Raw genomic sequence first — 26,008 nt, 5'->3', positions numbered from 1 at the left:
TAAACTATTACATTCTTATCTCTGGATATGACATATCTTTATCCTCCAGTGTTTTCATTTGTTTAACAATGAATCATGGGAGTTATATTCACTTTTGTTACTCAGCTGTAATAAAAAAAGCATCCATGTCTTTGCACATTAATACAGCATGTACATGGAGTTTGTATGCTTTTTTTTCATTTGCAGAAATGAAATATGATATAAAACATGAAAGGTGACGATAACGAACAGTGATCAATCGCATAATTCTCATTCTCAAATGGACCGTTCCTAAAGACCTGCCTCCAGCTCATGATACGTTCCCTAAGATATTATTTCCCGTTGTTTCCGTGTTTAGGGGATATTATTCGATAGGGAGGTTTAAGTTCCTACCTATCAATTAATTTTCCAGATAATGAAATAATTTCAATTTTTACGAGCTCATTTGTAGTCAAAATATGTTAATCCTATCGTGGACAGTATGCAAAACACTTTGCATGAGATGTGAAGATGACGAACGGCGATTAATCTCATATTCCTTCAAGGAATAAAAAAGAGAGCAGAACAAACACGGACCCCTGAATATACCAGCTATGAGAACAAGTTCCTCGTAGTATTACGCGTCTCCTGTCGACCGGTCATGTCCAGTCTGAACCCAATATCTTGATCAGGTAAACGGAATAATCTTTAGTCGAAATAAGTGTGTTATTGAACTGCAGAGAGTGTGTGTGGGGGGGGGGGGGGGGGTGATTCCCCATGAATCAATGATAAATTACAATCTTTATGTATCTTATTTAGTTTATTTAACTTGAACAATTTTTAAGATCGATGATTCAATGAAAAAAAATAATAAAAAAACCAAAAACTATGCATTGATTTAATTATCTGTTACAAATTAAGAGTGTTTATGATTGAAGAACATGCATGATGTATAACAAAATGAGATTTACTTGAAAAGAATGTGAACATCAAGTTTGCTGTTTTATGATATTTTGTTACCATAGCAACAATGTAATATGAATTATCTATCAGTATTAATATTTTATCAACTATAACATTGACTTCAGTTGAATCTGTCTATAGAAGCATATTTTATTTTGGTATAATTTTTTTTTATTTTGCATGGATTTCGAATTTGAAAAAAAATTAGCAATTTTCGTTTCCATGGCAACCAACATGAATTCTCATATTACACTTGTTAAAATTTAAAATCTAACATCATTAGCAATCGGTTATTAAGATTATATACTCTGAATTTATAGAAAATTGTATTTTGAATTACATTGAAAAATGCATCTCTACTGTCATATCATGACGAAATGCATCATTTTGTTTCCATGGAAACACAGCTTAGATGGTAGATTCCCAAACATGTCTCATTGTTATATGATAGTACTATATATAATGTATGTTGTACCAAGCATTTATAGATTTCAAGCTGAATGCGGGAATTTTTATCCATCATTCAAATTTGTCTCTAAATTAGCTTTTTCAGAATGTATCAAACAACCCTCTTTTCCAGACAGAATGAAAATATAACAGAATCATTCAAACCTTTAACTAAATATCAAACTAAATAATAAAAATGATATATAGTATCATTTGATAATGATTAAATAAGAACTCAAACAGGTTAATCCAGTATAGTTGAATAAAAAAGTCATTTTTCATGCGAAAATTGACTCTTTTGTGACCTGAATGGCGTGCACGTGTTACCATGGCAACAGAGTTACATAGCAACCAAATTATTATGGTTTTACATTACTTATGCAAGATTAAGTCGAGGTGCCAAATTTGAAAGAAATCGGTGACAGTGCGTGCAGGACCCCTTATATAAATGTTTAAGTGGTTACAGAGAATGGCTCTTAAGTGTTACTCTATGTTTATAATAGTTTAGATTAGGCATTGTATGAAGGTTTATAATTGCATGTATATACATCTCATTCAACAGAATACATCACCATCCTCTCCCGAAATTCGGGACCGTCGATTTGACAAATCCATAAAAAATAATCATAATATCCATCTAATATTTTCGATATTCATTTTGTTGTCTATGATGATGAAGTAACTGTTATCAAATTTTTCAAATAATTAAGTAACAGTTGCTGATATATACAAACATAAGGATAAACACAAAACAAGTTTTGTTATAATACAGATCTTGAAAGTAAGTACTCAGTTGAAAACTGTCCAATGTAAAAGTTATACGGTACCAATTTTGCTGCACCAGATGCGCATTTCGACAAATTATGTCTCTTCAGTGATGCTCAACCAAAATGTTTGAAATCCGAAATAACAATGCAGTTTTAGAGCTATTATAGGCAAAAACAGTGTGCCAAAAAAGTGGAGTCAAATTCGTTGAAGGATAAGACCTTTGCGTGAGGGAGATAATCCTTAATTTTGAAATGAATTTCTAAATTTTATAACAGCAATTAAATATACATCTGTATTTTCAAGCTAGTAACGAATTACTTAGCGAATGGGCTGTAGAGACCCTCGGGTACTAACAGTCCACCAGCAGAGGCCTCGACCCAGGGGTCATAATGTAAAACTGATACGGTACCAATTTTGATGCACCAGATGCGCATGAGATATCGAATCGCCCAGGGTTTTTTTCTTGAAGTTTGCGCCTTATACCTTAAATCATTTTCCTAAAGTTAGGTTATACATTGCCAAACCTTCCCAGGAAATCAGGCAATTCTCTATAATAAAGCAGTGTTTCTGTTTGTCATTCACATAGTGCATTATGATTTTGAATATTGCGTTTAGCGAGAAACTAGAAAGGAGGTGTGTTTCTAATTTCCCCCGTGAATTGTCGCACAGGCCAAAACTACCATTACAAACAAAGCAAAATTAAGTTTCAATTTTTCAAATTAAGAACGGCTGTTCATTTTGTCTTTAATTCAATACTAGTATCGAATGGTCCGGGGCTGTTCTGGGAAGTTCGCAGCGTATAACATTAAAGTTAAAACATGTTACCGAAATAAGGTTGTGCAGTATATGACAAGTCCAAGACATTAGGTCAATGTTTACAACATAGCATTTTTTTTTTCTATTTGTCATTCATATAGTGCATTTTTTTCCCGATTATTTGCGTTTGACGGGGCGAAACTATCTGTTTTCATAATTGTGTCCTTAAATTGTCGCACAGGACAAAAACTACTATGATAAACCCATTGGCAATACTGAGTTTTAAAATTTGAAATTATAAACGACCGTTCATTTTTTGGTATATGGTCAATTATTCGCAAGACGGAGTACAATTGTATTGGTAATATCATTATCTAATTATCAATACGGATCTCGTATGTCACATAATGATCATTTAATTTGGGGTTTCAAGTGACTTCCTAAAATCATGTTTTATTCCTTGCATATGATATTAATGAATATAACACAATATAATACACGTTTTTTTTTGTTTTTTTTTTTTACATTAGTTACCATTTCCGCAGCAGTGTTTCGTAAAGTTAGTAAAAATAATTTGGAATATGAAATAGTTTGAGAGATAAAGCGTACTTATATTTACATGAAAATGGTTGCCAAAATTAAACATTCCTAGTATGGACGTTAATATTTGACCAAAAGTAACGATTGTCGTCATAATGGGGGGGGGGGTATTTTTCGCAAACACTGCGTCTTTCATAATGTCTGTCCCCTGACAAAATGTGCATCATGGTATTAGTCGACAATGTGGAATGCCGAGGCAAAGCAATATATAACCAGCTGGATTAATGAATTGGTATTTGGTTTGGCTACAGTATAATATATAAATTACAGTAGCATTTTCTCTAAGTATTCTATGAGGGAGTATTTGGGACTAAATACGAATTTGATAAACACTTTAAAGAGAATATATTAGCTTACAAACGAAATCTTGGAACATTGCATTATATACGGTCATCTAAACGTTTGATTAAATGGGGGAATGTACACATTGACATTGCCAAACTCTAGCTCAGTTGTGATTCCTGGAAACATTTCCCGAAAAAGGAGACCAACCCGAAGGAAACGAAAAGGGAAGACGTGTTCGTGAAATGCTATCCCTTGCATGGTAACTAAGAACCTTTTCAATGTCGCAAACTTTAGTACCAATAGAAAGGTCTTGTTGAAAGAAATGCAGCTATGGAATATGAGAACCTGGTCATTTACCATTCAAAGCCGTAGTTGAATATAAAGTTTAAAACAGGGGAGTACTCCATATAAATTGTGATTTTCATTGTGTGGAAACTGTACTTAAACAATGCGGGCACTCACGGAAATAAATTCTTTGTACTAGGTTTCGGTTTTGAATCTTCATGATTACAAGGTTTTACAGGCTGTGTGAACTTTAGAAACCCTGATTCAAGTTGGTTTACGTAGCGGATACTTGCTCAAACCTTAAATTGTGTACACCGTTTCGTTACTACTGTAACCACTCGCCACCTTAGATTCACACAGATTAAACACTACTAAAACCACTCGCCACCCTAGATTCACACAGTTTAAGCACTACTGAAACTATCTTGCCACTAGCTTTACGCAGTGCGGGAAAATTGCAGACAATTCTTAGTGTGAATAACCAACCATTCTCAAAAATACCACAACAAAATTGAATCAAAGCTACACACACATTTTAACGTTAGTTTGTGCTCCTGGCAATTACAAATGGGTTTGAGAGATTCATTCTTTATTCACTGAATGAAATATTTGGAAGCTGATAGGTTACCAATCACATATTAAAACAAATAAGACCACATAACTTTTATTACAGATTCAATGACTTATGTAGAAATTATCGAATAACAACACTAACAATATTGATCAATATGCTTTATATATATATATATATATATATATATATAAGTACTAATATAAGCAAGGTATGTTGCAGAATCAGGTATGTCCCCATGGTGCAGAATTGACAAGGGTTATACATGTATATCATTTATTTCCTAGTGGTGCCTTAGTGTCAAACAATTCAAAATATTTAGCAGAGAGTATCACTCTATACCCAGAGTGGATTCATCTTTGATCACGTGGCCTCAAAATCAGTATGAATGACCTACTTTTAGTATGTACCAGTGTACGAACATTGACGTTTGTCAACCTTGAAATTCTCAAAATATGAATGTGACAACATGTTCCCTAAAATTCATTGGCTTTTTTCACTCATGATGATGTACCATTCCATCGAGTCTGATATTTGTCAATCAAATAGCTATTGAGATATTGAGCAGAAAACATCTTCACATGTCCAGTTGACCCTTGAACTTTTATTAAGTGACCTAAACATCAATAGGGGTCATATATTTGTATTTACAAAGTACCAGTGTACCGAATTTTATAGAAATTCAGTTTTGTATCTGTTACAAATGGTTCTCAAGCTATTGATTTGGTAGCATATTCCTATATCCAGTTTTACCCTTGACCTTCGAATATGTGACCTCAAAGCCAATTGTGGTTGATAACTTCTAAAGGTGTAATTGTTCGCAGGATGTTCGACGGAAATTGTCTTCCTATTTCTAGTTTGGTCCCTGCTCTTTGACCCTTTTACCCAAAACTCAATAGGGATAATCTAGTCCTTACTATGCACCATGGCCCTAAGTTTGTTGTCTATATGTCGAACGGGCAGTATCTCTATATGCCCAGAGTGGATTGATCATTACCTTTATGGCAAGAAAATGAAATACTATTATTTAATAAAGAAATACGAATAGACCAATGAAACCAAAAAAACCAATGAAATAAGAGAATAAAAGTTTAATCAGCAAACTCAATCCAGATGCGCAATAGAACTTACGGTAAGTTAAATTTTAAGATTGTATTTAGCAAAATGATACATTGAAGATAATAAAGCGAATAAATACATATGGAAATTCATATTTACAACATCGCAGTAGAACACATCAGATTTTAATATATATATAGAATTAATGCATTTTATTCATATTGACGGTTAATTCATAATGTTATAGTTATAGCAAAATGAAAGAAAAAAAATACTGCAAAACCCCTTTTTCATTTAAAAGTTAACAGTCAATGCCACATTGCCTTAAGAGCATGCTTTTATGATAACTTGTTGGTATTAATTTACAAACAGAACTATTTGTATGATTTATTTTGGTCTAAACTTATACACAAATTATTGCTTCAGGTTAGAATGTGAGGAACAATGTTATTTTGAGGAAATTATGTTAACAAATGACCCAAAATATAATGTTTCATCCCCACTATTCCAATCACGACATATTGTTTAATGAAAAAAAAATGATTTCAAAATTATATTTTGTATCATAGTTTCTACGCCGGGCTTCTATGGAGGTGATTGTAACCATCAATGCGGGAAATGTAAATTAGGAACTGTTTGTAACAATGATACTGTCGACACGGATGTCAGGAGAACTGGGATGGTATCAGATGTAATGGTAATACTAAAATGACAATACTAATTATCATTGTCGTTAATGTTCTCCCTGTGTTGTTCCTGTGGTGCTCTTGAGCAAATTTGGTTGTTATGACTTGATTGCTATGGCATTGGAATCTAGGGATTACATGCACATTGAATGTCATTCTGTTGTTTTTTTTAACTATTAGCTTCTGGGACATGTGATGCATAGAATTGCCATCTTTGAAATTGTAAGTGATTATTTAGAATTATCGAGATATATTTCACTGTGTTTAAACTACAACCAATGACAGATGAGAAAGGGGTACTTATTCCTATTGGGCACCTGGCCAGATCTCTAATATGTTTAGGGGTCCGTATTTGCTTAATGTTGTGGTAACAACACAACTTTGTGACAAATGCAATGGGTTCAGCTTCTCAACTTCCTATATTTATGTAACGATTTCTCATTATCACATGTAATATGATTCTGTCTCTCAGCTGCTAGATATACAAGAGCGTGTTCTATGTATTATCAATTTTCGAAACTGGGAATATTGTCTAACAACTAGATGATACAGGGTTTTCAATAGTCTCTTTTAAACTCACCATTTCGCAAATCACTTTTTGGGCATACTGTTTTTCCCTATAATAGCTCTAAAACTTCATTTTTATTTCGGATTTCAAACATTTCAGTTGAGCATCACTGAAGAAACAAAATTTGTCAAAATGCGCATCTGGTGCATCAAAATTCGTACCGTATAAGTTTTACATATGGGCGTTATGACGATTTAGTTTGCCAAAACAATCTGTCATTGGTCCGAATGCTCTCGGACATGTTTTGTACCAATTGTTATACCGTTGTACACTGATTTTGATTACCGTCTGGGTCGGGGAAACATTAGCAATGCACATTTCTCACGGCGGAGATGATCGCTCGACAGGGGATCTTACTCCTCCTAGGTACATGAGGGTTATATTCTTCTCTGAACTGTTCGTTCTGACGATGTTATAGGTATATTCTCAGTGTCATTGCATGATAGTGTATAAATAAATTGAACATCAACGCATTTCAGTATCATAAAAGTATTCAATCCATGATGATCAGGTATCGGCTATAGGCTAGACAGTGAATCATTTGTAGTCTGTTTTTGTTGAGGTTTTCTTGAATTCAATTTGTAGAAGAAAAAAAATTGACATTATATTTGACAAAATCATACAATGAATAGGAATACATTGATTCCCATTTTTTATATAACAACGGAACAAAAATTCGCTGTTATTTCTAGAAATTGAAAAAGAAATATCTTTATCTAATTTGTATAATGCATGCTATTTTATAAATCCAATCGGCTACTAACAAACTAGTTGATGGTGCAGGTGTTTCAACTGTCTTGTTTCAAGTCATCATTTTCCGAATTCCACGATCGTTTTAACAATCTAATTTGACAATACAACCTACCATTGGGTCTAGTGCTGTCTGACATGTTTCATACCGATTGTTAGACCGGTCTTGATATACTGAGATTGACTACAGATAACTGGTTAAATGATCACAATATAAGATTAACGGCGGGTGTGACAGGTCGATAGGAGTTGACTACTCCTCCTAGGCACATAATCCCACTTCTGGGGTACCCAGGGGTCCATGTTTGCCAACTATATATTGTGTATTGCTTATAGAAGTTATGCGATTGATGACTGTTCGTCAAATTTATTTTCCATTTAACTCTGACCCCTTAGGCATGAATAGTCTATTTTTTATACATTCACTGTATATACGATAGTAAGACAATGTATTCATAATAATGCCACGAGTGTTTGAAGCTGTCTTCGTAACTTAACATTTGCATATTTACAAGTATCAAATAAAGTTTTTGAATTATAATAATACATCTAGGCCTCACAGTGGTTTGACGAATTTTTTGGCTGGACATCTAACACTATCCTTTATAATTTGTATAACATTATCGAATATTACACATGTTAGTAAAAAGGGAATAGAGTGTATACGGTGGGTACTCGAATGACTGTCCTTTGTGTTCCACTTTAACCATTTCTCTACCGGCACATTTTAGAGGTTTTCAAAGACTAAACGACAATATTTTTAAATCGAGTTATATCTGCATGTATCACCGTCTTAGGTAGGCATGTGACATATAATTTTGTTAAGAATTGGACAGGAAACATTTTTTTCTATAAAGTTTGTCATGTTTTCCCATGACACCAAAGAATTAAACGGGGTTAAAGGTCATTTAAGTGCACAATTTTGCAGTCTTTTTTTCTCTGGGATATATATAATACGACCCCTCTGTCTATATTCGAGTCAAAAATATGAATTCTGAATGTATGAGCTGATTTGTTTTTTAAAATACTACAAAAACATCACAATCAAATTAATCAATTTTATTGACAAACAAATATTTTTGTTTGCTAAGTAACAACACTCATGGTATAATTGTGACCATAATTTGCCTTTCTAAATTCATTCGACACAATTCAAACATTATTACATTGCGTGATGATTAGTAAATGTCACATTATTTGACAAATATAATTTTTGACTAGATATCAATCATTTTAAAAGGTTTTTAACAAAAACGATAATGAGGAGAATTAAGGTCAAATGTCATAAAATGGAAATTTCGTACTTTATATACATATTCATCATTTTCTAATAATACGACGTGTTGTCATTATGTTTCACTAAATAGTATAACTATTGCAACATTAAAACAATGATCTTTACTGTTAAAATCTAAAATAATCTAATTTTTTGTATTCAAATATAGTTGGTTGCTAAGCAACAACACCATTATTATATCAAATGTTATGAAAAAGTACTGCCCGTTTTTCCTCCCCAAGTTCAATGTATGTGAATGTTCAAGTACTTACATGTACTTTCAATCACTAAATTTAAATGTACTTGTATCATATTTAACAAAAATGTTCTTTTTATATTTTACCTCTTAAAACCTATTTCTAAACATAGTTCTTGACACTGGGTTGTTCCCATAGGGACATGCGTTGACCAATATATGGCTATAGACTGGAACTTATCAGCAGATATGCATAAGATAATACCTAAAAAATCTGGAAAAAGGAAATTTCTTTATACTTAGCCCCAAATAATGATGTATTCTCAGAGCTTTTGAATATTCAACTGGCTCTGTAAATGTTTTCTATAATCGAGGCCCTCTGAAAATTATGCATTTAATTACTTATGAATTTTTATCAGAGGTAATTGTAGTATACATTTGATAAATGTGTTAGATGCACAGCCAGATTAATTTTGGTAAAGGTAATCTTATTAAAATGCATTTTATTATTCGTTTTAAACTGGAAATCACTGTTACAATATCATACTTTAAATCTAGTAATACCTGTACAGTTCCTCTTCTGTGACAGGCTGCGAAGTTCCTTGGGAAACATATGACAATCCTTCCCCCTAGATATGACCATCTCAGCATAATGGCTGGTGGCAACACCAATGGAGAAAACCAAATCTTCTGTAAAAAAACAGCTTCATAAAATCTGCAGTTCTTTGAATATTTGGGTCCCATATCAGAAAGGAAATTGCAAATAATCAGTATTGGCCATCATACCTTATTTGTCAGCATTTGAAACACTTATCATACCTTATAATTAGAAACAGAATAATGATTTTCCGTACCTAGGCTCCTTTTTGTAGTGCATGTTATATATCTAGTAATGCAACGATAAATAGTAAAATGGTACACGCATATCAGTGTACCATAATGCCATGATTCCATTTGTGAACGTATTGTCTGGATTCATTTGAATGTGAACCAAATGTATACGGATTTAACCTTGTATTCAACCTCAAAGAATAATACCAACTGAATGTCAGGTTGTCGCTCCGAATGAAATGTCACAGTTCTTGGATCATATGCCCCTGTGTCCTTTACATTAGCATCCTTCCAATGCATGTCTGGATTTGCCAGTAGACTGTCAGTTAGCGGAAGATACCTGAAAGCTTTCCACTAAAGATTGGGATGTCAATAACCTTTTTAAAGATGAAAAAATTACAAATGTTAAATAAGAATTATTGGTTTATGTTTTGAAGCAAAATATAAGCTCATGATAGCAAGGGACAGTTTCGCACGAAAGTACTTGTCATACTTAATTTAAGATAGAGATGTCCTATATTTGAAGTGTCATTTGGTAAGGGATTACACACATGTGTTAGAAATGAATGGAATATTTCAATATACATTGCGATTGTAGCAGAGTGCATTTAAAAAAAAAAAAGCATCATGGAGGTGTTAGCATTACGCTTAGCATAAACATGGGGACAAATAATGAAAAAAAATTCAGGTTAAAACATACAGGGTCCAGCGAAAATACTTTAACTCTTGAGGAAAATTGAATAGCCCCATATTTAAAGTAGAACTGAATTGGTTCTTTATTATACACAGTGTTTAAATCCCCTGGCATGATACTCTGATGGGGCATGGTCGAATTTAGAGAAAATTTAAGCAAGAATTGGGCACATGCACATCAGCTCATAGCACACCAACAGCTATGGATCACATGTAATTTATGGTCATAAGCTACTAAGTGTATGTAAGATAAAAGTTAAATTAAATCATTTTCAATAGCCTGTCATAACCATACTTTGATTAATGTTACCCCCCCCCCCCCTCCCCGACCTTTTGTCCCGAACACACATTTCGGATATATTTCTGTTACAATTAAAGAAAAAACGAAAATTACGGTAATAAATTATATTATTACGATAATACAATCATGTAATATGTGCTTTCCTAACATATTGCGTTTTCTTTTCATAGAAAGGTATTCTTTTTATAAACATAGAAACATTTTGGAAAATAGCCTCCGCACAAGCGGTCATGAATGCCCAATCTGGTTAAAACCACCCACCCCCTTCTTATCGTACACTAGATCTGACCTCTTCTTACACTCGCGCGTCAGGTAAGGAGATACCAAAATGGCGGTGGGGGGGTAATCAGACTGATTAATGCCGGGGCAGGAGAGATTAATTTATATCAGATATGTTCAGCTCTTAATAAACAATTGGGTGTTATACACTTGGTTTAGATATAATAAAATATAAATATTTTCTTTCATGAAACGACAAAGTATGGCATTAAATCGCGGTTAATGTATTAATTGTGAATTTTCCATAACATGACATAACCACGAACGTTCTTTTTATTCTAGTCGGCCTATGTGGCTACATCAACTAACATGTTTATACTGAATGTATGATCATTTGGGTCATCCTGCAACAGGAGATCCAGTACATCTTCTTCATATGACATCAGGTCGTTTTCAAGATGTAAAATGCATTACAAGCGCTCGCTGTGTTGTTTTCGTTGAAACGGAAACACGTGTGTTGCCCGTGCACAATTTCAGAAAACCTCGATACTGCAATCCGGATCATGGAAAAAAAGTATATAAAATATGCAGACTGCTTTTCTTCTTTGTTTGGGAGAAAAACATTACTATTCCCAACAAATGTTACTCAACGTTTGTATCTGAATTTGAAGTATTCTATTATTTTTTTAATTCACTCTACCGATGTGACATTCTCATTAAGTGGTTTATGGAGTTACAAGTAGGTGGTGTAACGCACTGTTATTCTCCGATAATATGGTTTTATACTAAAGCAGAGAATACCTGGCTAATTATTTCATACATATGTGTACATTGTTTTAGTGTATCAAAAAGTATTCAATTACCAATAGAGGACAATACAAATAGTTTTCACTACTATATTATACGACGCGCGTCGATCACTTTCAGCAACGACGTTTTCTCGCTAATTTTAAAGAAAACCGAGCAGTATGCCCAATTTCATTTTATCGTAATATAAAAACTACAAAGAATTATAACACGAATGATGGCCCATCAAAAAGAAAATATCCTCTATTTTTATAGGCTGTATTTACTTCTCCCTATTTTCAAATATGAATATTGGTAAAACGCCGATCTGTTTAAACATTGAGGAATGAAATGGTAAGAAAGCGTACATGTGCAAAAAAGTGCTATTTTATTATGACTTTGCCAGGCATTAAAAATAACTTTAATATGTTCTAAAAGAAGGGGATATATGCTTTTCAAAAATATAAAAAATAGTGCATTCATACTGAAAATTTCAAAAATCGTATCAAGGGGGAAAATGGCCTTGCGACAAAACGTTACGTCATATTCAGACGAAGCCATCTTGCACTTTAAATGCTTGTATTAATTTAATTGCAAATATGATATATAGATCATATATCTTATGACCGTAGTTTCAAAGATTTAGAGACACTCCTTTTGCGTTGCCCTGTTTTTTAGGCGCCACCGGTCAAATTGACCGGTACTGTAAAGAAGGGGTTAAGATAATCAATGAAATAGAGATGCCAAAAACTCTGTTTAAAGCCCCCCCCCCATATTGTGTTCAAATACTGAGCAAATAGCGAAAAAAAGGTGAATTATATCACGAGATAAATATAGCAGGGTACTTGACAATATTTCGTAACTGTCCATTCTGAAGTAAATTAATTCAGAATTGTAGTGAAGATGTCATCGTTTAACAGTATGTCCTGCGAATCATTACGTATTAAATGGAGACTGCATCCAATGTGGATACTGCAGAGGTGGAAATCCATGCAACAGAACAACAGGACGATGTGATAATGGCTGTAAAAATCAGTTGATCAGAGACACATGCAGACGTATGTAATTTTCGTCTCATTGAAAGTAATTTCACTTATACCTGATTCCTTCCCAACTTCATAAAAAGTCCTAAACTCAACCGTTTTTATGCTGGAAACACTTCTTCATTCAGAGTAGTCAATCACTAAGTATTACCATACCGTATGCCTATATATAAAATAGATTGATTTTCAATGTGACGCTATGCATTTTATACTGAAATTTCATGCATACTCTTGACATTAGAAGACATTTGGGGCGATTATTTCAAAAAATCCATTTTACCATTGTTACCATTGTAAACATATATTGTAGTTGCAGCATGCAATGTCAAACTACCATATTGTCATGGCATGTTTATGTTAACTTGGCTGGATTCATTTGTAAACTAACACACACAACTGATATTGTTTACTTTGGTCCAAATCTCTATACAAATCATTGGTTCAAATTTGATTGAGAGTGGTGAAGAGAAAGAAAGAGGGAGAGTCCACCAGGTGACAATGGTGTGTTTGGAAATTGTTTCAAATGTAAGTTGGCATCCAACCCCACCCCCACTTTCCCAGGTGACATATATATCAGTGATTTAAAAGATTGTAAACCTAACTTTTCAATCGTAGTTTGTTGGTCATGATTCTACGGAGATGACTGTAACCAGCAATGTGGTAAATGTAAATCAGGAACTGTTTGTAAAAATGATACTGGATACTGTCAAGACGGATGTCAGGAGAACTGGAATGGCACCAGATGTATTGGTAATACTAAATCCCACTAGCTCGTCCACATCATTAACATAAGGACGTCTGATAACAGCACAACATGGTTTCATTTCTTGTTATTCATAATTTGGTTTAAATGCTCATGATGATAAAATCCCTAAAGCAAATAAGAGTGTTCCAGCAAAAATGCCATAGTGTTCACAAGTTCAAAGATAATTATTATATACGTTTTTACTAATCCTCAATAACATGAACTATATTGATCATTGATTGGGATATATACGAGTATTTCTTATCATTTTTCGTATTAAAAAACACGGTTATAGTTTACATTTTCAAGGTTTTTTGGATAGAAAAAAATATAAATTGTTGTTGATATGTACTTGCAGTAACAGTAAGTCGCAAGTAACAAACAGTAATCAATGAATAAATAAATATACCGACAATATATTCATAAGTATATAAACAAATAAGCGTAAATACATGCAAGTTCAAGTGCTTAGGAGGAGTGTGCATTCGGAATTGACCCGTTTCATCTGCCATGAGTTTGTGATCAAGTGAATGGGGAATTCGGCGAGAAATGTTTACCATTGATTAATGACAAATAAGTTCATGTTAGCTGTGTTTTAACTTTGAAACTGTATCGATGATTAACAATAAGTTAATTATCAATATCAGTGTACTTTTCCCGACTAACGCAGGTTACTTTCCTGTACTTGTTGTCTTTTACCTTGTTTCAATGTGGACATTACTTGTGCTGTATATCAACGATGTCATGTATAGTTTTACAACAAAGGATATACATAATCGTAATTAAGATAGAAAATCTGGTTTTGTAGAATGTGTTCTAAATACTTATGAATTCAATGGAGAATGCGTTCCTTGTGGGCACTGTAAAGGTAACATTCCATGTGATAAAACAACTGGACGATTCCAGAACGGCTGTAGTGATCAGAGGATCGGGGACATATGCAAGCGTATGTAAATGCAATTTTTTTTTTCATTTCATGATATTCCTTTAAGGTTCTTGCATTTAGACTTTGATCCGTTTAAAGTAAATACCCAGCAAAATATTTCTACTGGAAAGGTGGAGATATCAAACACTGATAATCTCATAAATCCTGAAGGGAATAAAACTGAAGAGTTGTGTAAACATGGGCCTCCGCATATGAAACATATATAAAATCACATTATCAAGGCACAGTTCAATGGATTTCAAAGCCAATTGTTTTTGTAATGTCGTTATATATTATAGATGTTGATAATAATTAAAGTCACAACCAAATTGCAGAAAAGAACGCGTACTTTTCAAATATGCCAATATTTACAAACCGAGAATGAATATCAGTGTATGTTTTCGACATTTATTGTGATTATCTATTCACTGAAGAAAAACTGTTGGTAGTTGTCAACTTTATCTTTCACTCTTTCCTGAACGCTTCGGGATATTTCGTCCTACTTGATATATTACAAGCTATATAGGCTTAACGTATAACTCAGTAATTAATTTATACCCTACAGTCCGTAATGTTTGCCAATGCTCTCGAATAAGATGATCGGGATAAAAAGCGGATTCTCATTATAGTCCCGTTGTAATGATTTTTGATTTCTGCAACTCTCTTAACAGCGTCCATGTAGGTACTCCTGTTTGTGCCTTGGTGCAATTTCTCTCATCATTTTCGAAAATCTACAGCAAAAATAAATATTTTACTGTCATAGTTAATATTACGGGTTTGTAGTTTGAAGCACTTCCCTGCGTGCTTCATTTAAGCACACCGAAAATCTTCCCGATTCCTGCTAATCATAGTATTGCTATCTACATATGTTCCGTCTATTCTGAGGGTAATATGTCTTACTTCTTAAATCTAAGGATATTTACTCCCTGAATTATAATAAATGAATATTGAAGTAGTTTTATCCAGTGAAAAAAAATAAACACGAGTGTGAGTCTCCAATACCTAACTCACATCAGATTTCATTACATGCTTTCATATGAAAAAAGGGGGTTTGAATTCAAATTAAACACTAAGGACTGGATAGTAAAAGCTACAAAACTGGCCCCCATTGTACTTGAAAATTACACCTGTAAAAGTTATAATTAATGGATGAAATCATTTAACTTTCATCCTATCTTGCTGTAACCATATTTTTGTCCATTTTTTGCAGGATGTTTGGTTGGAATTTTAGCATAATTTGGAAAATATCGGAAATTGATCAATTTTCAAGCATTTGTATTGAGTTTCCTTTACTATGAGCAAGAACGTAAACCACGATGATTTTTGGACAATGAGTTGTCTAAATACATAAGATTTTTCTGTATAAAACTTTCCGTTGTTTATAATCTTGCTCATATCGAAAATTAATTAAATAGTTGTTGTTATGTAAACAATTTATAAAATCAAAATCGTAAACGGGCCGGATTCAACGGCACGAGGTTTTTCCAAACAACACACGAGAAATGTTTTTCTTCCCGAATTTCAGAGTTATATTAGGTAAAATATTACAGTTTGTTCCATAAAACATTATTCAAAGACGTAACTTTATATAAACAGATGGTCAACTAGGCCTATATTTCAGTTCCGTATTGCTTTAGATACGCCTACACGGTAGATTTCGTCTAGAAGTAGAACTAAACAATGACGTGTTTAAGCTTAGGGAATAGCTATTTTGAGGGATGGTCAAGGACCACTAGCCCCCATTTTTACCATAATGTACAAGAAATGCTGCGGAAAGGGTGCAAAATACAATTCTAAAGCCTTTAAACATGCATTCCCTTTAAAAAAAACTACCAGATCCGCCACTGTTTTGACAGATCGCCGATGCATGTAAACAAATGGCCGTGCTCAGTACATGGGCTAGTTTTATAATCATCGAATTGCATTTTGATGTCATGAGCAAAGTTCAATAGCGTATTTTTCACATGTTTAATACCCGTCCCCTGAATAGATCTATAACGAGTTGATAGGCTGTATACGACTTCGCAGACGATTGAAGGTACAAGACGGGCCTACTTATCACTAATCCGTGCAGATCAATACAAATATGGAATTTATGTTGTTTCTTCGTAGATAATGTCAAAATAATTGCTTACAATGTAATGCATATGCTACAAAAATGTCTTTTTGAATATTACACACTGTACCTTGTAACTTAACGAACAATTATATATAGCTTATACTGTAAGGTCGCAAAGTCACAGTAGCGAAGTGGCTAACGGACTCATGCTCGAATCCTCAACAGATGCTAGTAACTAGAAATGTATATCAAAGGAATTAAAGTTACGCGTATTTGCTGAACTTTTTTTAGTTAATGAATATCAGGAAATTAACAAAAATAATTACATTACAGTTTCGGTGATCTGCAATTACAGTTAGTGTTTGGCTTGAACTTTTGAATGAAGAGTGATAATATATATTATAAAAAACGACCAGCTATTGTACAATGTGTAAGATGTATATATTCACAATCTAAACTGTTGCTAAGGGATGTGTATAGTAGATAAGAAAATATGAGTATAGAACTATTAACAAAATGTACAAATGTTGAAGTTTGTTCAAATACAAGGTGATGAAATTTGAAATTGATAAACTGTTATCATACTAGTTTTGAAAATTGAACGTTCGGTCTTGCATGTGAAATATTTATGGAAATGAACAGTTTCATTGTTGATATGTTTGATACGTTCCTAGGCAACCAATATTGGATATAACAAAGTAAATCATATATCTTTTATTCATCTACTACTAGGAATAAGTGATTTTGAAAAGGGGGCCATAAATGGATATTGACTTATCTTGTCCTTTCTGAAATTTGAATGACCTTTTTTTCTGAATATCAATGGTGAAAATGAATGAGAATTGGAAGGTTATTTTATTTCTTTTTCCATTTTGGCATCACAGTTTGCAAGCCAGGATTATATGGTGAAGACTGTAGTCACCGATGCGGAAAATGTAAATCAGGAACTATTTGTCACAATATAAATGGAGTATGTCCACAAGGATGTCAGGAGAACTGGGATGGTCCTAAATGTGGCGGTAAAACACATTCATACTTGAACGCATGCTATCAATGAACTCCAAACACTTATTTTAGAACGACACTCTGTACCCATAATGCTTTGGTGTGGAAGGTGTAATTGAATTGCTTACCTTTTCAACAAACTACTTACTCCTCCTACGCACATGATCCCAATTATGGTGTGTCCAGGGATGCGTGTTTGCTTAACTGTGTGTTTTGTATTGCTTGCAGGAGTTATGAGATTGATCACTGTTCGTTATCTTCACCTTTCACTGCTCCTAATTAGTTAAACAAGAGTGGTGGATCTAAGCCAGTGCTTTTTTTATCTATAATGGCAGCATCAAATATTACCATGTGGTAATAAGTAAATTCGTGAATGTTTGATTTTGATATTGGAGACCAAATAAGTTTTGATAATTATTGAATGAATAAGATATGTCTGTTCGTTTCTTCAACCCGTGTTTTGGTCTTCAATAAGCCGTATGGAAATTCCCCAAGCAAATGATAGTAAATCATAATTCAAAAACATAATTCAGTCAAACCAATTAGACCATTAACAGCGTGTGTGTTTATGATTTACCGTACCGACATGTTTCCGTATGCCTATCATATCCATGCGTTGTGGAAGGTGAATGTCACAACAACAAAAATGTAAGTGACCCAGAAACTCGATGTCCATAGTTATCTCTTAAATATATTGAGTTTGAGATTTTAAGAAATGTATCAAGCATTCCACCAGAAAGCCTTGTAGCTTACATCACCTTATGTAAACGTACTGTGAAAATATTTCTGTAACAAAGAAACGTGCAGCAATTTTAACTGATCATCAGACTGCTACTATCCAAATATGAATTCATAATTAAGCACAATACCTAAGACGAAAATCGCTAATCTAAAAATCGTCCACCTCAAGGCACCTACGATAATTCAGAAATATGTGCAGACGTGCCTACAAAGACCACATGCTTTTTTCAAAATTAATCAATTCCTTACTTTTTATGTAAGTCTTCATTTGAGCAAATCTAAGTCCTTAAACATTGTGTCGATAAATTAGTGTCATGGATTCTCAAAATCCTGATACAAACAAATATGGATAAAAAACGTCAAGGGTATTTGTTTTCATAGGAATGTCCTGGATTTTGTTGCTCACGTGTTTCGATAAAATCTACTAAAAATACACAAATATATGTTGAGGCAGGCATTACTATCTATTGTGGGTTTTTGTTTTGATTCCTTTGGATATAGTTTTGTGTAGAATCACAGGATTTACCAAAAGCCATGAATGTGTATGATTACATGCATCAGTATGACATACCATCGACATGCTTCAACTTAGTGCAAGGTGAAGATAACGAACAGTGATCAATCTCATAACTCCTACAAGCAATACAAATTAGATAGTTGGGCAAACACGGATCCCTGGACACACCAGGGGTGGGATCAGGTGCCTAGGTAGGTATATCTTGTATCTAATATATGTAAAACAAAGACATATTGTAAGTTGTGGTACTGCAGTATTGAAGACACAAAAGTATTCCCTCATTCCTAAAAGACAAATAGAACTATAAGCGTATGCTTCCATAATTATTCCGTATCGTATATTGCTAGTAGGGATGCTTTGTAGTTTTTTAGTATTAAAGGGTAAAGATTGCGAACGGGGATCAATGCCATAAATCGTATCAAGGATACAAGATTAAGTGTAAGGTAACCACGGAATCCTGGGCACAACAGAATGTATTTCAAAATTCCTTTATTACACGAATGCACTTGTTAAAGATAAATATTCCTTATCATGCTAGGTATAGTGCAAACAAATTTGCGTCCGTCCCCGTCATTGTGTGTAAACTCTACAGGTATGAATTTAAATGTATGATTGATTGTGTTTACAGTGTGCAGTCCTTACAAGTATGGACCTAACTGTGCCTTTGATTGCGGACATTGTAAAGATGGAGTTCCTTGTTCAACAGGGAACGGAAGCTGTCTAACTGGTTGTGAAGAGGGATGGGGAGATATATCTTGCTTGACAGGTTGACAATGTCCTAAAATACTGAAAGATTTACAATGTTTGATTTATACCAGTTTTATCATATAATCCGTTTAACACATTATATACAATTTGGTCGTATTTCAAACTAGCAAACATGAGGTAAAATACATGATTATCCTGTAGATTAAAATGGAAGACATTAGGTGAATGAATGAGTACCAAGTATATCCCACCTTATCTCTAGCGTTCCGACCTTTTTTTAACACAACTCTTTTAAAATGAACATATTATACAGATATTGCATGTAGTTGAGGGTAATAATGGAATTTTTCACACCGAGAAAACCATTGTCAACCGAGGCATAGGAGGACATTTTCAAGGTTACCCTCAACTACAATCAATATTTGTTTTATTATACTGAATATTATATAAGTAACAAAGCAGAAAGAATACGTATGTTTACATTTAATCAATCACTAGCATGGGATATATCGTATATCCCGTTTGTTACAAACGCTCAAACGACGTCGTCTAACAATCTACGGCGAACCGTACGCGCATAAATTTGACTTATGTGATATTTTTTTTTTATAATATCACCAGTTATCAAGTATTGCTAACCGTTGCTAGATACTGTCATCCTGGGACGTATGCTTTCTGTTCTCAGAGGGTAATGATATTTTTTTTTAAATGCTTCTTGACCAATTAAATTCGAGTATTTTACATGAAAGTATAATGAATATTGATAACACTTTTAGGTAAATATGAAACCTTGGTTTTCGACATTGAATGTCATCCTGTAAAATCAACGAAAGCATGCACTTTATTTCTTAATTCAAAGCTATTTGTTTATTAACATTTTTAACATAATTTATCATGTGTTTTGTTACCTCGCTTTTCATCAGTCTAATTAAAATCAGACTTCTTAGATCGCATCGTATACTCTGCGTAAGAAGGTCTGACATAACTTGACTAGGGGTCATGTTCATTTGAACATTATGTTAGCCAATCAACACGTCACCTATGAAGTCTTCGGTGTTCATAATTCAAAGAAAATGGATGCGATTGTTTAATTTAAAAAAAAAAAAACACATCACAGCTAGGTGCGACATCACAATGTACCGTTTACGTCGATTGGTGTTACATTCCTCGCGTTTATTAAGTAAACAATCTTGAAAACTATTCAATTTGTACCCATTTATATTCATACATAATTTGCATTCCCCAATTAATTTAATTGAGATGTATTTTACATCGTACGTTTTGTTGTTTGAATGAAAGGAATATATTAGGCATTTGTGCGAACGTTTGAAATTCCTAATGCGAGATTAAACAATATTAAAGGGTGGAATATACTTCGTGGGAGAGAGATTACTGACACTTATTTACGAATTGCTGGTAACCGCCCACATAACCATCATTGTATGAAGCAATCTGACTGACAAATAATTCTTATGAATATTCCAAGCGAAAGGTATTGCGGACATAACTCCCTATGTTTTATGCTAGCTCGAATTGTAGCGATTGTGAAGCTATCTTAAGATCTGATTTTAATTCGATTGGATTTTCATCTGCCGAAGTTATGTTTGCCAATTGGTTTATATGCGAAATATTTTGATTTACAAAACAGCTCTGTGTAGCATTTTTAAAAATCTTTAACAAACCTGTTTGATAACAAAAAAAAAATAATCATCAAGTCAGAAAAATAAAGAAAATATATTTTCTATGATTTACATATATGTACTCGACTTATATGAAGTATATTTTTCCATTTAGCATCATCCAGATCGGATAGACAGGGGCCCATCACCACCGGTCAGAAACGTATTGATTTCATCTTTGTCATTCATATTGACTTATTGCAGTATTATGCGATACACAGTATTAGTATTAAGTTTAATGTTGAATTTGCAATCTTTCTTCTCAGACAAAAGTCTCACCACGGGACTGTACGTAACTATCGGAGTTTTATCAACACTTCTCACTATAACCATGGTCGTGGTCATCGTTTTGGTACATATAGTCCGCAAACAGAGTCAGCTACCCTCCCAGCAGCATGGTAACAATCCACCACAAAGCTTTGTTTATCATATAGAAATGGAGGAAACACATGATTACGATAAACTAGGAGTCAGAGATACGGATGATTACCAGGAACTACCAACCGTTGTTGCAGACCAACTTCCACATGACAGACATGCGTCAGACTCAAACTATATTAACTCAACGTTGCAATAACAAGAATATTGCAGAGTTACCAAATATGGAGTCTGAAACTTGCTATTGAACTTTGAACCCTACATGCATTATTTCTGTCAAATGATCACAATAGAACTTTAAGTTAAAACAATGTGAGAACCACTTTAATTTATGACAACATACTATTGGTTTGAGGTGACTGATATCTAATGTGTGATGTTTTAAGGGATCGTTGTGCGATGTTTTAAGGGATCGTTGTGTGATCTTTTAAGGAATCGTTGTGTGATCTTTTAAGGGATCATTGTGTGATGTTTTAAGGGATCGTTGTGTGATGTTTTAAGGGATCATTGTGTGATGTTTTAAGGGATAGTTGTGTGATCTTTTAAGGGATCGTTGCTCGTTCTACAATTAATTACGAGATTTGCATTCGTTTTTTTTATCTCTTTTGTAACAAAAATAAAATTGCATATCCGTGAACGTGTGTTTCCTTTATTTTTTCTTTCCATTTGTATGACTATTTTGATGTATGTTCAAGGTGACTGGTTCTGGAGATTACGCTAATAAGATCCCTATATTCTTCATCTTTAATCCCATTTACCGTCGCCTCAATGGTTAGAGGGTTTGCTTCCTTTTATGTTTCCATATAATGCACTTCTTTGAATTCTCGTGAGTTAATTGATGGTCGGAATTCGCTACTGGTATTGCATTCTCTCATACAGAGGTAGTATCATGAGTTTACAACAGTTTAAAATCAATAGTCAAGACTTCAAAAAGAAATGGGATAATACCATGCCGTCAACGAGAACATGTCGACCGGTATTTCGGTTATCAAAAACCACCTGTTACATCCAAGTCTTATCTTTAAGTGAAATAAAAAAGAAGAAGAAAAAAAAAACCAACGTGTTGCATATTTTTCTTTCCAACAAACTAGAGGCACGGAAAAACGCAGAGGCTTATCCCAGAGTTTTACATGACACTGTCTAATGCAACGAACAGTGATCAATTTCAGAACTCCTTTAATCAATACAAAATAGATAGTTGGGCAAACACGGACCCCTGGACACCAGAGGTGGGATCGGGTGACTAGGAGGAGTAAGCATCCCCCGTTGACCGGTAACACCCGCCGTGGGCCCTATATCCTGTTCAGGTAAACTGAGTTATCCGTAGTCAAAATCAGTGTGCCAAGAACGGCTTAACAATCGGTATGAAACACGTCAGACAGCATTTCACCCATTGATAGGTTGTATTGATGAACTAGATCATTATAACGACCATTTAATTTGTGAAGTACTGCCTTCAATAGAGACTGTTGAAATCCCTGTACCATCAACTTGTTTGACAGGAGCTTACCTCGATTCAAGAACTAACTATACATTATATATTACTATATTATATTAAAATATACATGCTCGGATGTCAATTCGGATACTACGTCATCCCGTGGTTTGACTATTGGTACAATGTATTGTTTGATAAGAAATTAGTGTCATATACAGATGTAGCTTCCATTGTGGTACTGAGGCAACTATCTCACTACATTTTCAGTAACGACCCCCCCCCCCCCCATTTGATCAAAATGAATGTTGTATGTAGTAACGCAAACACTGATGCAGATATGCTGTTATAAAATACCGTACATTGAACAAACAATTTTCTACCACCATGTAATCTGCACGGATGTTGGTTTAATCATCAATGTACACGTACGGCTGTTAAATTTGAAACAATTATCTACCATCATACAATATTAACATAGATTTCTTTTAATCATCCATGTATATATACGTATGGTAATTTTATTTGAATTATACCTCCCTTAAATATCACGGATGCGTTGTGACTGAATGGATTTACTGAACTGACTGAAAAAACGTAACAGACCGAAAAATAATGGTGCAGATTTTTCTTAATAGCTCTAAAATATAAACCGGTACTAGATGAAATAACACGCAAGCGCTGTAAATCACTATTGAATATTATTGCATAGAGGAAGGACTTCAATGCGTGTTCAAATTGTTGCGTACATGAATTGAATGTCAATAAAACTAGATTATTAGGAATTCCATTGGAGTTCCAAATTTGATGTTCCTTATGTATCATAAATGATATATCCGTATTGGAAATTACATTTTAATGATTTTACGAATGCAACTGCAATCCGTCATGCCGATAGTTGAATACAAATAACATGAATGGACGTTTATAATTTAAAAATTCAAAACTCAATATTGCCAATGTGTTTATAGGGTCATTGCTTGTCCAGTGCACGTCATCTCTTCTCGTCAAACGCAGTAATCGAAAACTTAATGCAGTAAATGTATATAGGGGAGGATTCAGGGATTTTTGAAAGGAAGGGGGTGTCCAATTAATTTTGGTTTTGAAAAGGAGGGTTTCACCCTCAAAATAGATTTTTTTACCCCTTTTTTAGCAATTTTTCTGACAAAAGGGGGTTCCCAGGACCTCCCTTATGGATCCGTCACTGGAATGGTATATTGTAAACAGTGACCTGATTTCGTGTTTGTTTAAGTAGGGGGCAGTCTAATTTCGGTACAGGGCGCAAACTTCCCAGATCACTCCCGGAGCATTCGATATATGACATATTGGACAGTGTTCGACTTATTACTTATTTCAAGATTTTTATTATCACAAAACATGCTCATCCAAATAGAAACTTCATTTGTGTTCATTCATATGTTTCAACATATCAAGAATTGTTAATAAATTACTTCAAAAATCTAGTCGTAACAGTGACTTCTATAATCACGGAAAAATTAAGAATATCTAAAATACCACACGAATATCGTATTTAAAATTGTAACGATGTGGCAGATCGTTGGTCTAGGAATTGGGTGTCCTTCGATGAATGAGATGTATATAAGTAATATAATCACGAATCTTCATAAAATGATAAATTTAGGCCTAATAAACTTTGTTATAAGTATAAATAACACTGAACAGCTGTACACAACTTTATGCTGATTGCGATTTAAACCAATTGAAATTTCTCGGCTTGCCTGAAAGGTCCGTGAGTGCGATTGGTTGTAGACCTGAGCCTCGCTGAATTGTTCGGAAAATTTCCATCTAAGGCTGATTCATACGGAAGCCGATAGGTGTCAAGGTATAGAATTAATATTCACTTAACTGGCGGCCGCCACTCTCTCTCTCTCTCTCTCTCTCTCTCTCTCTCTCTCTCTCTCTCTCTCTCTCTCTCTCTCTCTCTCTCTCAGCCCTTCGAGCTTTATGGAATTTGATCACGTGACCAAGCCGTATTTTTATCCCGATATATATTTTAAAATGCTACCTCATTTCTTTAATACCTTCATAATATCTTCATAATATCATGATGACCCAGCTAAAAATTAAGTACTTATTTCTTGCATAACAGTGTATATCTTAATGCATTCATTCGTATGCAAGGTTAGTAGAACTCAATTTACTATATTTCTTTCTAAATTAAAATCAAAGTTACCTAGGGTCACATGTGGTTATGTTTCTAAGCAACCTATCCTGAGTAATCGGGATTGATGCAACATTGAAAATATATGCTGTTCGTATGGTGTGTTTTTTTTCCATCGAAATCGCTGTGTAGCTTAGCATGTGTCCTTGATATTACAAATTATAAATCCCGCATCAAGTTCTCGAATGATAATCTTAGTGGTTTGATATTGTTTAAAATCATTGAGAGGGGCGATACCATTGTTATTTGTTAATTGTTTATTGACCAAAGGAGCTCTGTGGCTCATAGGTACACTGTATACAATACAGGCAAATGGCAGAGGATTCAAAATATTACAATATGTAAGCATATATTATCAGTATACATGGAAATCAAGGATAGAAAAAAATCAGCAAAAGACACTTTCGATTTCACCCCAAGCATAGGTCATTACAGGGTTTTCGTGGCTCGAGTCCTTTAGAAACAAATAAATCTAAGCAACGACAAAAGAAGCATCATCAATAACAGTTAACAGATAATGTTTCTCTTTGTTTTGTAGCTTTCACGAAATACTGACAAAGCTTATGAATAGTTTTAAAGTTATATACACTTAA

The 26,008-nt window shown here is 33.9% G+C and overlaps 1 protein-coding gene across 1 annotated transcript in view; it reads left to right on the top strand.

Annotated features, from left to right (window-relative positions):
- LOC130049763 (multiple epidermal growth factor-like domains protein 10) overlaps window positions 1-22,435 on the top strand; it is a 34,699-nt gene extending 12,264 nt beyond the window's left edge. Inside the window, exons 9-14 of the mRNA XM_056147746.1 lie at window positions 13,673-13,791; window positions 14,595-14,732; window positions 17,655-17,789; window positions 19,662-19,799; window positions 21,536-21,583; window positions 21,687-22,435. Of these exons, the coding sequence (XP_056003721.1) occupies window positions 13,673-13,791; window positions 14,595-14,732; window positions 17,655-17,789; window positions 19,662-19,799; window positions 21,536-21,583; window positions 21,687-21,997 (889 nt within the window). The 3' untranslated portion in view covers window positions 21,998-22,435. The remainder of the gene's footprint in view (window positions 1-13,672; window positions 13,792-14,594; window positions 14,733-17,654; window positions 17,790-19,661; window positions 19,800-21,535; window positions 21,584-21,686) is intronic.
- Window positions 22,436-26,008: the final 3,573 nt, after the last annotated feature.

Source organism: Ostrea edulis, chromosome 8, assembly GCF_947568905.1.
Source record: "Ostrea edulis chromosome 8, xbOstEdul1.1, whole genome shotgun sequence".
Classification (NCBI taxonomy): domain Eukaryota; kingdom Metazoa; phylum Mollusca; class Bivalvia; order Ostreida; family Ostreidae; genus Ostrea; species Ostrea edulis.
The sequence above is the reverse complement of the archived record's forward strand: the minus strand, read 5'-3'. Positions and strand labels throughout refer to the sequence as shown.